Source organism: Monodelphis domestica, chromosome 2, assembly GCF_027887165.1.
Source record: "Monodelphis domestica isolate mMonDom1 chromosome 2, mMonDom1.pri, whole genome shotgun sequence".
Taxonomy (NCBI): Eukaryota; Metazoa; Chordata; class Mammalia; order Didelphimorphia; family Didelphidae; genus Monodelphis; species Monodelphis domestica.
In genome coordinates, this window is record NC_077228.1 from 484155967 (window position 1) to 484170861 (window position 14895).

Below are 14895 nucleotides of genomic sequence, written 5' to 3' on the forward strand. Positions count from 1 at the left end.
AAATAAGGGAGAGGATAGATGGAGAGAATGCCTTGTAAATCTGTTTCATAGCAGTAGGATTTCAAGGGCTGAGGCTTATTGTGGCTTCAGGGCCTCAGCCCCTTCCCAACTGTCCGCTTCTTTTATCTCTACCCTACTACAATTTAACTAAAACTCTATTATTCAGTTCAAGGAAAAGGCAAGGGTAAGAGACCTAAAGAGAAGAGAGCAGGTTGGCTCAGATAAGAAAGCCCAACCAAATCCCTTCTGAGTCTTGAGTAGCTGTTGTCAAATGAAAGAGGAGTTATTAAGGATTTCTAGATGGAGACAGGTCTAGCACAAGTATAGAAATCAGGTCCTCTCTCCCTCCTGTGGCTTCAGACTTTCCCTGACCCTTAGGAAAAAGCTCCTCCTTTTCTTCCAATGCTAGAAGTGATCTGTTGGTCAGAATCCTCCTCAGCTCCCAGTCCCTTTTCCCAGAATCCTTTTGTTCACTCTCCACTGCTCCTCTGCCAGCTGCCCCACCAGGCTAGCCGTTAACCAAACAGCAGGATTCTCTTTAAGGTCTTTTTTCATGTATTACACTAGTGGCCTACTCTAGATGCTCACCCCTTCTACCATGTCCTCTGGAAGTTCCTGCTCAATAATTAAAATTTTCTTGAGGCTAGATCTCTTCTTCTTCCATCCTCTCTCATTCACTGAGACCTGGCTCATCCTTGATGACTGTGTTCTTGGCCACCACTCTCACTAATCCATTGGTCCTAGTGTAAGAGTCAAAATACTTGTTGTTTTCAAACCTCTTATGAGCATCATTTGGCAACTTTTTAAGATTCCATGGGAAAGTCAAGTGATGAAGTGGATGGAGTGCTGGACCTGGAGTCAGAAAGACTCCTCTTCCTTGGTTCAAATCTGGCCTCAGATACTTACTAGCTGTGTGACTGTAGGCAAGTCTCTCAACTCTGTTTACTTTAGTTTCCTCATTTGTAAAATAAGCTGGAGAAGAAAATGGCAAACCCCTCCAGTGTCTTTGCCAAGAAAACCCCAGATGGGGTTACAGAGAGTCAGATGTGGCTAAAATGACCGAAGAACAACTTTCCCATTCTACAACCCAAAGTCTGGCCACAGTTTTCTTCTTTTCTGGCATCAATTCCTTGGTACATTAATTCTCTTAGTACCTGTGCCTTGTACAAGTCTAATCCTAGATTATTCCCACTAAACCTCTCCTTCTCTCCTACTCACTTACTGAGGAATAGCACTGGAGGAAGTCACAAAATTGTGCCAAATAGATCCACTGTACATTTGTTATTTATTTCAGTTAAGTTCTCTTTCATGAACCCCAGCATTTGTTCCAAACCTCACTTTTTCTCCTCAGACTTGCCTAACCCTTCTTTCTCCCCAATGATTTAAGCTGAAGTCTTTGCTTCATACTTAACAAAGGGAATTTGAAGCTATTCATTACAAGCTTCAGTTCATTTCCCCCATTTCCTCCATTACCTCAGTTTCTGGTGAAGTGGCTAATGTGAAGCATTTTGTATATACTTTAATCTCTTTTCCTATCTTGTCCAGCAGATTATCCCTACATTTTTCTCTTTTTCTTTCCAATAGTCTATATCACTGTCTACTGACATACCTGATACATATAGATGTGACCAAAGACTCCCTCATCCTTAAAAATTCTCATCACTAGTATTTATTATCCCTACTGTTTCCTGAACGTTTTAGCTGAAATACTTGAAACTTAGTGCCTTTAATTCCTCCCTCTCACTCCCTTCTAACTCTTTGAAATCTAACTTCTTAGCTCAACATTCAACTGAAGCTGAGCTCTTAAAGTTAGTAGTTATTGCATAATTGCCAAATCTAGTAGCCTTCTCTCAATTCTCATTTTTCTTGACCTCTCCAAAGTATTTAGCCCCATTGACCACCTTTCCATGTTTGAATTTTTGTGTAATGTCTCTGCTTTAGCTCTTCTCCTTCTCATGATTATTCTTCTTTGCTGGTTTGGATCTCCTCTTATCTCCTGCCCATTAACTAGGAGTTTTTATCCCCTCTTTTCTCTCACTTAATATCATCAGCACTCAAGTCATCATCTCCATGCAAATACTTCAGAACCCAGATCTAGATACCAACCCTTCTCTGTCTCTGTCTCTGTCTCTCTCTTTTTTCTCTCTCCCTTTCTCTCTCCCTCTCTCTCTCCCTCTCCCTCTCCCTTATCCCCTCTCAGTGAACATTTCAATCTGGATGTCCCTTTGACATCTCAAACTCAATGTGTCCAAAATAGAATTGTCTTTTCTTCCTGTAACACACTGAGGCTCCAAACTTCTCTATGATTATTAAGGGTACCACCATCCTTCTTTAATTCCAGCTTCATAACATTCATGTCATTTTTGATTCCTCATTCACCTTACATATCCATTCAGTTACAAAACTCTTGTATTTTTTTCTTCACAATATCTTTTGGATTTGATCCTTTCTCTCCAATAACACAGTCACCAACTTAGTTTAATCAGTTACCAAATGCTTGCTATGAACTAGCAACTGTGCAAGGTAAAGTGACCTGCTCAAAATCACATTTCTAGTAACTATCTGAAGCCAGATTTTAATTTATTAACAGAAATCATGGACAGTATAAATTAGGTATGGCCTCAGAGGAAAGGCATTAAGTATTTTAATGAGGACTAGCAACTCCTAGAATAAGGTCGTTTTTTGACTGAGTGCTGAAGGAAGCCAGGGAAGGTAAGAGGTAGGAATTAAGGAGAATTCCACACTTGGGCAATGGCAGTGATGAGTCAGGAAAGGGGAGTATTCTATAAAAGGACAAACAAGGAGATATGGAGGGGAGTAAAGTTTAAGAAGACCAGAAAGGAAGTAGCTACGATATGAAGAACTTTAAATTTCTCACAGAAAATTTGTATTTGACCCTAGAAGTAATAGCAAATAATAAAATAACAAAAATGGAAGCTTATTGAATGAGTAAAATCATAATTTGTATTATATTTGGGTTACTCAATAGACACAATTTTTTCTCCAATTATTTAGCTCTTTCTTAATTTTTAGGGAAAATTATCTTAAATGGGATTCATCTTTCTGTTTTTCCCCCCTAGTTTTTGATATATAGAAATACTCATAGTTTGGGTGTTAGAGGTTTCTTTTGTACTCTGCTATTTTCCAAGAACTGTTTTTGGTTTTATGTCACCTTTCCAGGCCCCTCATTTTTTTTTCAACCTTGGAACTACCCTTGAGTGTTCTCCTTTCTCATTCTCATGTCCAATCAGTTTCCAAGCCTAATGAATTTCTCCAGCATAATATTTTTCATGTCTAGCCTCTTCTCACTTATTTTTCCTAGTCCATGGTCTCATTTCTTGCCTGGGCACTAGCAACCTTGCTATTCCTTAACCATGACATTCCATCTCTGTACTCTAGGCATTTTTACTGACTCTTACATGCATAGCATCTCTGTCTCTCTGTCTTGCTTCAAATTCTAAATAAAATTTCACTATCTTCAGGATGCCTTTCCCAATCCTAGTACTCTTTAATTCTGATGCCTTCCCTCTGTTGATTATTTCCAGTTTATCCTTTATATATAGCTTTTTTATAGATAGCTGTTTACAGGTTGTCTCTTCCATTAGACCACGGGCTCCTCTAGAGCAGGAAATGCCTTTTATCTTTCTTTGTATCTTTGGTATTTAACACAGTGCCTATCACATTGTACATTATTAATAAATGCCAAATGACTGAATTCTCTAAAACTAGCTTTTGCTGCTGTTTCCCCTCGGATGTATCTTATATATAACCATTAACATATTTTAAAATATATTATATAAGAATGTGAGTTTCTTGAAGGCAGGGGCTGTTTTTGATTCTTTGCATCTCTAATGCTTGGTGCAATAAACTTAGTAAATTTTTGTAGATTGATAAAGGATTTTTCTTGACTATTTTCACAACATTGTAAGAAATAAGAATATAATAAAAGTGAAATTCACCGTTATAGGTTTATAGATTTTAAAATGGAAGGGACCGTTATAGTTAAACCAAGCCAAACCCTTTTTTACACTTAAAGAAACTGGTATGGGAAAAATATCTACTCTCTGAGTTAATGTGGTAAATAATTGATTCCAAAAAAATATTTACCACAATGCAGAAATTATGGAGGTAAAAATCTAGGTTTTCCCTTTTTAAAAAATTTTATCACTCAAGCATTGGTTCATGCCTCAAAGAAAACATGAAAAATTATGAGGATTCTAGAGACTCCTTAAAGGAAAAATTGTATCAGAGTGACAAAGAAAGAATTCATTTAAGTATTGCAATCTTGCACAGCCCTGTTAAGCCATACAACTTAAATAAAAGTTTGTGGCCCCATTTGGGTTTTTTTTTTGGGAAAGATAATAGAATAGTTTGTTATTTTCTTCTCCAGCTCATTTTACAAACGATGAAATGGAGACTAGCAGAATTAAGTGACTTGCCCAGGTCACACAACTGATAAGTGTCTGAGGCCTAATTTGAACTCAGGAAGAGGAATCTTCCTGACTCAGGGCCTAGAACTCTATCCATTAAAAGGAAATGAAATATTAACTGAATAGGTGACATTTACATAGTTTGCAAAATCCTGCATAAATATTATTTCATTTTATATACCAGCCATCTGTGGTAGATACTATAGATATTCTCTCTTTTACCCACTATTCCTCCCCCCCAAAAAAGGGCTTCCCCCTTCCAAACTTTTTTATACTTTTCAAATATGCCACCTGGCAGTAGTGAGAAAATTGAGAATCAAGGAATTTGTCAGTCAAAAAGCATTTATTAAATGCTTACTATGTGTTAGGCACATTGAGGATAAAAAGAAAGGGGAAAAAAAGACCTTACACTCACATAGCTCACAATTTAATTGGGGAGACAGCGTGTAAATATATGTTCAAACAAGCTATATACTGCTTAAATAGGAAATAAATTAGTAGAGGAAATGTACTCGAATTAAGAGAGATTGGAATGAACGTCCGATACAAATTGGGATTTTTAACTGGGATTTGAAGGAAGCCAAGCAATAGAGATGAGAAAAGAGAACATTCCAATCAGAGAAAATGGCCCAGATCGAAGAGATAGAGGATCTTGTTTGTGGAACAGCAAAAAGCCAGTGTCATTGTATTGAAGGACACAGGAAATGAGTAACTTGTAAGAAGACGAACGTTATGTAGGAAGGGGAGAGGATAGTTTATGAAAGGCCTTGAGGACCAGAGGGTTTTTGTTTGTTTTGTTTTTTAAGGTCTGTCACTTACTCTACCTTTGTAGTTTAGAAAATCAGTTATCCTGTCTGTGTCAGTTTTTCCTTTACAAAATGAAAGTGTTGGACAAGATTACCTCCAAGCTTCCTTCTAGCTCTAAATGTAGGTTCTTCATATTCATGTTAGTAGAAGGGCTTTACTATTGCCAGCTTTATCAGAAGTATTTCTTTTATGAAGGAATTCTGATGTTTTCCTGTACATAAGAGCTTCACACCTACGAGGGATGGTAGAAATGAAAAACTGCTCCTACTCCTAGGATATGAAAATAATCAGCTTCTTTGTCCCTTCTTTGTCTTCTCATCTTGGGGAGCTCCAAGGTTCCAAACTTAACAGAGTTGTTTTATTCTCTTTTTCAGGAGTCTTTATGGGCAGAAATGTTCTTTGAGCCATTATTTTTGTTAGACCTTTTTAAATTTAATTTTACCTTCATATTTTGCTATTTTCACATTTTGAAATTAATCTGGTTTCAACTCATCTCTAGTTCAAACTTAATGTAATCAAAATTTGGAAAGTCTTGAAAAAAAAAGTTGTTGTCTAAGTTGTCTCAGCTTAATTCCATTTTTAAGCTCAAAAATAAATTTTAGGATTTTTTTCCCCTAAACCTAACAAAGCTCTTCAACAAAGATAGAACAGGTACCAATTCATTTCTATGAATCTAGGACCCTACTAGTATCTTAAAACCTCATACATTGTTTCCTACCTCTAAATCCCTAGGTACTCTTTCATATAGGTTATGTGTATGAAAAGCAATTTAGAAACAATTACAGTTCACATGTTACTAGAGCAGCTATCTAAATCAATAGAAAGCATCTACTGATTTAAAATGCACTATATTTTAGTTTTAGATTGTTTTTAGCTAGGTTTGCATAGCTCACAGCTTTGATAGTGTTAAAATCAAATAAGAGAGTTACTGATTGACTGTTTTGTATCTCATTCCTTTTCTAAGTTCCAAAGTCTTGACTGATAATTGACCCTTGACAGAGACAAATAAAAGTGGTTATTTTATTTATTTTTTAATTTACGCTGGTTCAATTTGTCATATGCAAACCCTCACTAACCATTCTCCTGCCCTCTGGATTGCCTGATCCACTGTCCCCTTCACTTCCTTTTAAATTTTGAGTTACTTATTTCCCTATTTTACCATATCATTACTACTCTAATAATGAGAATAAAACTTCTCCCTTCCTTGTGAGTGTAACACCTTTCTCCCCTCTAAATAGGCTGAAATTCCCTTCTCATTTTCATTACTAATGAGATTAGATTAAGGAACTTTTATCACCTTGACCAAAAGTAATGTTTGCATTTCATAAAACTAGCTAGTAAGGAAGTCTTTTGGCAATTACATTTTTATATTATATTCCATATAGTTTCATTTAACATGCACATATGTGTTGGATAATTAATTGCTTTGTAAATAGTGTATTCTTTACCAGCAGATGTATCACTTAATTAAAGAAATAAAAAATGTTCTAGTACAATATGGTCCCTAAGGGTTTATTTGTATTGCATAATTATTGCTACACCATTTTCTAATCAGTTGGTATATTCTTTTCTGGTCTTCTCATATACAAAATTAATATCAAACACTAAGTAACCAAAAATTCTAAATTCTTTCATAGCATGACACGTTCTTTGTAAAAAAATCCTGGGTTATTTTCCTAACATATCATTTCTTTCAATAGTTAATTCCATTTTTAAAAATTACAGTCCTTGATATAAAATGCTAGTAGATAATCTAAAAACTACAGTTCTTCATACTCTTTTCTCCTTTATGATCACTCTGCCACCATCACTGAGGGACTAAAAGCCATTTTGATCATTTCTGTGGGTATCTGTGTCCCATAAAATTAAACCATTGGTAATTAACCTGTTTGTCCTTAGGGCTGATCCTTGGGAGACAAGTCTGTCAACACAGATTTACTCACAACCTTTCTAATTTATTTGCCAGAGCTTACATTTTTTCTGACATAGTATTTTAGAAGCTAGGACTGTGCTGGCGAACCTATGGCATGTGTACTAAAAAGGGCACACCTACAGGAATCTGCCAGTTCACTGCTAGAAAGCCAGAGCTCTTCCTTTTCCCCTCTCCATGCACCTGAGGACATTCCTCACTTCTCCTGCCCCTCTGCCCTGCAGCCAATGGGAGCCCTTCTTCCTTCCCTTGTTTGGGGTAAGGTGCTAGGCAGGAGGGATGGGAGGACTCAATGCTGCCTAAGGGTACATCACAGACAGCAGCCTTTTTAGTCTGTAGTGAAGGTGTAGAATTAGTAGAATTGGAAAAGAAGCTAGGTTTAAGGGGAGCATAGCTCACAGTTTGGCACATAGCTGAAGGGGAGCTGAGCGCACATGCCACACTCCTAACCCTCTCCATATGCACCTCTCATCACCTGTCCCTCTTCCGAGCAGCCAGATGGGAGCACTTCCTCCCTCCCCTGTCTGGTGGTGGGTCAATGCGTGAGTGAGGGTGTGTGGCACTCAGCCAGGGGGTGGGACAGTAACAACACTCAGTCTGAGGGGGAGGGGATAGGAGTGGGGCCTGGCACTCTGCCTCTAAAAAGTTCATCATCACTGAGCTGGAGAGTAGGACCTCTTTTAGAACCTCTGGAGTAGAATTTTAATGAAGATAGTTGCTGGTATTCATTAAATAATATACATTCTGTTTTTCTTTGCTTTTTTTTGTAGGCAAAGTCATCAATAAAGATTTGCGCCACTATCTGAGTCTTCAGTTTCAAAAGGGCTCAATTGATCACAAACTCCAGCAGGTGATCAGAGATAATCTCTACTTGAGAACCATCCCATGTAAGTATGTGAATATCTACTGCAAGTAAGATGAAATCATTCTGGTTAAACTAAAGATTTAGAAATAAAATTCTATAAAGCCTGCAGTTCTGTAGTATAAAGATTGGAATATCCTCTACTTCAATCCCTCATCCTGGAATTGAGGAATGGACTGCAAGAAACTTTGAAAGAACTTGTTTTACTTTTTAGAAAATTGGAATATTTTTTATTATGAATAAAAATTAGAATTATTAATAAAATTTAAGATAAAGTAATCATTGCTTTCCAGTCTTTATTCTTCCTCAAGTTACGTGCATGAATGAAACAATTTATTATGTGTTTACTCTGTATGAGTACTGTACTAAGCTTTGCAAAACAGTCTCTACATTCAAGGACTTCACATTCTAATAGAAAAAGATCACATCCACTGGGTTAGGAAACAGAAAAGGGAATTTGGTGTAGGAAATCACAGTTAGTGAATGGAGCTACAGGGGAATTCATTGACATGTCCTTTCCAGAAGCAATATTTGTTTGATTTGATACTTGTTCCTCAAACAAGAAAGTGCAGAGCAGGATTTGGAGAAGAACAGGAAATGTACAGTGGGACAAAAGACCTGGGAGGGAAGGGGTGAAATAGAATCACAGACCACAGATGGCCAAATACTATAGGTTATATAGTTCAAGAAGTTGAAGTAATAAACTGGAGGAATTCCATGGAGACTGGAACAACCTCCAGGAAGTGATGTAGAGTGAAAGGAGTAGAACCAGGAGAATATTGTACACAGAGACTGATACACTGTGGTACAATTGAATGTAATGGACTTCTCTATTAGTGGCAATGCAGTTGTTCCTGAACAGACAGAACACTCGCTATCCACATTCAGAGGAAAAACTGTGGGAGTAGAAACAGAAGAAAAACAACTGCTTCATTACATGGGTCGAGGTGGGATATGATCAGGGATATAGACCCTAAATGAACATTCTAGTGCAAACATCAACATGGAAATAGGTTCTGATCAAGGTCACATGTAATATCTAGTGGAATTGCACATCAGCTACTGGAAGGGTATGGGGAGGGGAGGGAGGAATGGAGTATGATTTTATTTAAACCAAGGAATCATGTTTGAAATTGACCAAATTAAAAAAAAAGTTGTGCAATCAGGAGATTTTAAAGTTTTATTTAAAACTATCTACAGTTTTAAAATATTGAAATTTGGAGTTTGGTAGTCTTCTACCTCAGAAAAGTAAAAGTTGTATGCCCCTAGGCAAGTCACTTAGTCTCTGTGGTGCTCAATTAGTTATTTATGTACTGGGTTCAATTTCAGTGTATACAAAATGAGGACACTTAATACCTGTAGTACCCTCCTTAGCTACTATGAGGATAGAATAGGATAAGGTGCGTTATAATTCTGAATACAGTATTCAGGAGTCTGTCAACAAGCATTTAGTGCCTACTGTGTGCCAGGAATTATGTTAGCTAAAAGTCAGTTATTATTGTTATAACTTAAGACAAGCAGTAAATATAGTACAACTCAATGCAAGGGAGGGATACATTTCACCTTCTGGTAGGACTCTCATTTTACAACATTTAACAAAAAAGGAAAGAGTTCAGTGCCTTCTTTTTTTTGGTGGACTTTTAAAATTGATTTTATTCTAGAAGTTAATGAGCATGTCTGGTCTTCTAGAATTGTTAGTTGATGGGGAAGGGAAGAAAATAAGCCTTTTATAGCATTTACTATAGCCAGGCAGTGTGCTAAATGTGTTTTACAAATCTTTCATTTGTTCCTTACAAAAACCTTGTGAAGATAGGTACTATTCTCATTCCTATTTTATAGTTGAGGAAACTGAGGAATAGCATTTTAGTTATATGATAAGCATCTGAGACTTGAACTCAGGTCTTCCTGACTCCAGGGCTAAAGTTCTATTTGCCTAATGGTTCAGCTATCAATTGCCTCGGACACTAACAGAGAATACACTTATTTCAATAATTATTTAAAAACAAGAAGTTTATTACCTAACTTGTTTAAAAGTCTCAGGGAAGAGAGTAAAAACAAATCTAACAATTTGGAAAATGAAAAAAAAGGTGGAGTGTATTTTACAGAGGTGAAAATTAAGCCAGATAGGGATTAAATTACTTGCCTAAGACCACATAGCTAGTAAATGCCTGAGCCCTTGAATCCAGGGCTTCATGGCTCTAGGTCCAATCCTTTATACATAATGCCTCCTATAAGCATACTCATTTTATGGGCTTACATATATGTATTTGAAAATGTTTATGTTCTTAAATCTTTATGATCAGATAAAAGAATTTCAGAAGGCATGTATTGAAAACACTTTTTTTGGCCTTTCTATTCCTAGTGCTTAGCCCAGTGCCTATTATGTGGTAGGTATTTAGTAAGTGTTAGTTGACTGCCTACTGACAGTATCTGCATGTAACTGAGGTAGAGTAGATGAGTGAGTCTTGGGAATTGAACAGATTGAGAAGGTTGGAAGTTAGAACATTTGAGGGAGCATCCATATATATACACATACATACATACATGTATGTGTGTATATATATATATATATATATATATATATTGACATTTCCTGGATTGAGGGCAAGTTTTATTGGGGGCAGACTGAACTAGGCACTGAACTCTGAGAAATGAGGGAGAATGTCTAGGGAGTCCTCAGAGTGGTTAACAACTAACATAACATTTATTGGGTGACGAATTTGAATTGATTGACTCTCAGGGAGTGAGAAGTTACTGAATAATGGTAGTAGAGAGAGTCAAGAAGTGGCAGTGGGGACACAGTAATTTTTAGAAGTAACATGAGAGCACTAATCACTAAATATGAGTAATACTGTTGAGGCAACTGTCATATTTTTGTCATTAAGTATTTCCTAGTTCTGCTTTGATGAAAAAACAGTAAAGAATTTTTAAATTTTTATACAAAAATTTGGTTTTCACTTGGAGGGTAGTTTAGCCTTCATTCTTATGCAGCCACCACTCTAGTTCAGTCTCTAATCTCTTCTCACCTGGACTATTATAATAGTCTCCTAGTTGGTCTCCTTAACTATAGTTTAAATCTGTCCATTCTGTCTTCCAAAATGTGCCCGTAATTTTCCTAATGTACAGGTCCGAACATGCCACTCCTATATTCAGTGAACTCAAGGAGTTTCCCTTTGCCTCTGTGATGGAACAGGTACAAGAATTATGACCTGTCCATTTCATGAAGTTGGTTTTATATTAAAATCTAAGTATTCTATAAATTTTGGAAATAATTCCAGTTATTAATGTCTAGATAGCAATAACTAGATGAATGGGTGAATGAAAAAGTAACCAAGAGAATATGAAAATGAACTGTAATTTCTTCAGTATAGGGTACATTCTTTTATAGCTTAGTTCTGAAACACATTGACATGCTCAGACTGTCAAAAGTAATGTCAGAGATCTTATTTGAACCAAAGTCTTCCTGACTCTAAGCCTAACACTCTTTCTGTGAAGATTGTCCAAATCAATCACTGTGAAAATTTTATGAATCAGTCTGAAAAATTGAGGATCTGAAATACTTTCCATTTCTCCCTGGAATGTTACAAATATTCCAGAAAACTTTTTAAAATTTTCTCTTCATGTCTTCATATAGCACATAATTTTAGGTGGCTGCTTAGAAGCTACATTATATTTAAATAGTTAACATTTATTTAGTGCTTTATAATTTTTATCTCACTTGATACTTAAAAGAACCCTGGGAGGGAGAAAGGTGCTGTTATTATCCCTATTTTGTAGATGAAGAAACTGAGACAGACTTTCTGTGACTATTCAGAATTCCAAAGCTAATAAGTGTTGTAATAGGATATTTGTTAATTAAGAGTTCAGTAGGAAATAGAATTAAATAACAAGTTATTTTAATAAATGCATAAGAGGGTTATCCTTTTCCTTAGGGTTTTTTTTTAACTTACAATAAATATATTTTTGATATAACTGTCCAAGCCAGAATTCTTAAGACTGCTCTGAGAACCATTTTTCTCAGTAGTCACAACACCCACAGCCTAACCACCTAGGACAAATTATTAGTGATATCACACTATATAAATAATCTAGTATGGGTTAGTAAACCCTTACAACCGTTTACAACAGTGTGTAAGGCCAAACTTGAACTCAAGTCTTCCTTATTCTAGGCACAGTTGTCTTTCTGCTGCACTATCTTACCTCTCATATCAGTAATAGGGCATCGGGATATAGCTGATAAGATGTTTTCTTTTTTGTATTTTCTTTGTGAGTTTGATCCATTATATTACCTCCATTTCCCTGTTAGCATGGATAATTGAGAATTGGGTTATTTATTGAGGTTTAATAAAAGTGTAAATGTTGGTTTTAGGCAATCACATTTACCATGATGCTCCAGTTCAGGTTTTCAATCTTAGCAGTTTTGAATTTTATAAATTTGTGTTTTTAATGTTTATTTTTCAAATTCTCTTTTCTCATCCATACATTATTTATTGCCCTAGTTTCACTTTCAATTGAAGAATTTTTTGGTGAACATTATAAACAGTATTTTTATGAGCATTATGAATATTTTGTAAGTCAAAACATGTTTTATAAGTCTGACATCTCTTTTCCTCCCTTTTAGGCACTACAAGAGCCCCCAGGGATGGAGAAGTTCCAGGAGTAGACTATAATTTCATTTCTGTTGAGCAGTTCAGAGCACTAGAAGAGAGTGGAGCATTGTTGGAAAGTGGAACATATGATGGTATGTGGCCCAAAACATTTCACATCCAGGAGTATTCCTGAATGATAGAAAAAAAATTTTAGACAAAATTTGATCAGTGAAACACCAAATATTTCATCTTTTTTTTCTCCTTGCCATTTTTCATCATTGGGATGAATTTGATGAACATATTGAAAAATCAAGAGAACTTAACTTTAGGATCTCTGATCTGAATAAGCAAGAAAACATATGCATAATTAGTAATAATTTAAATAGGAAAAAAATTGAATGAAACTGAATTTTGTTTAATTATATTAACCAAGCTTGGCATTAAAGAAAAGTTGAGAAAATGCCCCTCTATTCATTATGGACGTGGGAGACTGTTGCTTATACCTTTGGGTAAAATATGATGTTGGTTAGTTTTGCTGAACTTTTTTTTTCCTCTTTTTTAATCATAGTTACAAGGAATGGCTCACTAAGAAAGGGAATACAGAGTGATTATATTTGGGAAATGAGTGTGATGTAAAATAGGTCAATAAGAAAATAAACTTGAAAGAAACAAAATTATTGTGAAACTAAGGTATTCTATCTCATAAAGAAACTTGAAAGTGAGCTGTTCTTTAATAATTCTAACTGCCAGATACACTATCTACTTCATGGATTCCTCTTGACTCTACAGGTATTTATTTTTGAGTGACTATAATAATTATTCACATTTATATATAGTTTTAAGGTTTCAAAACTCTTTCAAGTAATCTCTAAATTTTACAGATGAGGAAACTTAAGCTCAGAAATGAAATGATTCATCTAAAGTCATATCTAATAACTGTTAAGGCAAGAATATATTTGATATAGGTATCTACATACCCAGAACACTCCTTGGCTCTATCTCAATCATAAGAAATACTTTGGGGCAGCTAGGTATCACAGTGAATAGGGTGCCTGGCCTAGAGTTGGGAAGACCTGGGTTCAAATCCAGCCTCACACATTTCTATCTGTGTGACCCTGGGCAAGTCACTTACCCCAATTGCCCAGCCATTGCCTCTCTTCTGTCTTAGAGTTGATACTAAGATAGAAGGTAAGAGTTTAAAAAAAGAAAGAAATACTAGCAATTTGTTTCTCACTTCAATCAGTTAACCGTTTTGGTTCTTAATTTTGGGTTTTTATTTTATTTTCTGAGCTAATATACAATTTTCTGTATATTTATAAGCTATCATAAATGTAGCTTGGTTTTCTAAATCCCAACTTCATTCTGATTTTGGAATGTTAACTTCCCCCAAATGTTATGAATGGGCTAAGAAATAAGAAGGTTATTGGGCTGGGCATTTCTCATTAAATGGTAAGGATGTGATCATTCTAAAACTGAAATAACCACGAGCAATTGAATATATATTTATTTACCATTTACCATTACCCTAATGTGGTTATACTAAGATGAGTACTTCCTTATGTGGGGGAAGAAAGTTGTAAGTATTTTCAAAGTATATTATAACTTGGTCATAAACCTACAAAAATATTTTGGGAATTAGCAAACACAATTTCCCTGAGCAATCAGAACAATTGAGAACCAGGAATAAGCCATTGAATTTGTTGATTGTAATATAAAATGATTTATCTCTTGATGGAGTTAAGAGCCATCACTGGATTCAAAAGCCCCTCCATGTGTCACATTCAAATGTGACAACTTAGCCAACAGTGTGCTAGGAAAGAAGCTTCAAACAAATAACTAAGTTTGAAAGGATTTAAGATGGCAATTCAAGACTGGATCATTGTCACCTTAAATTGCTAAAGGGTCATCCCACCCTTAAGAAGCTGGAGCTTTAAGATCAAAATAGACTGAAAGAAAACAGTAGAGTCTATGTGATATATTACTGCAAGACGAATAAGGAATACCTCAGAATAAAAGTCTACTTTGGAAGCAACTGTTGTCCACAATTGCCTGGAGATAAAATTGATCCATGAAATTTAAGGATACTGTCTTAATAGATATTGCCATTCCAAGTATTTATAACCTCCAAGTTTTCTAGATTTAGAAATAGCATAGCAGAGTACATAAAAATAATTTGGGAACAGGATGAGGTACATGTCATTTCTGTTATCCTGTATCCTCCTAGAGGCATATTGAGAATACTTTCATTTCTTACCTAATACTTCAAACCACAAAAAG

General features: G+C 35.7%; 1 protein-coding gene across 2 annotated transcripts in view; it reads left to right on the top strand.

Annotated features, from left to right (window-relative positions):
* The window catches only part of MAGI3 (membrane associated guanylate kinase, WW and PDZ domain containing 3), a 243382-nt gene that overhangs the window by 104146 nt on the left and 124341 nt on the right, over positions 1–14895 (top strand). For both annotated transcript variants that reach the window (XM_001381996.5, XM_007485160.3), the window contains exons 2-3: positions 7938–8054; positions 12651–12770. In XM_001381996.5, coding sequence (XP_001382033.1) covers positions 7938–8054; positions 12651–12770 — 237 coding nt within the window. The remainder of the gene's footprint in view (positions 1–7937; positions 8055–12650; positions 12771–14895) is intronic.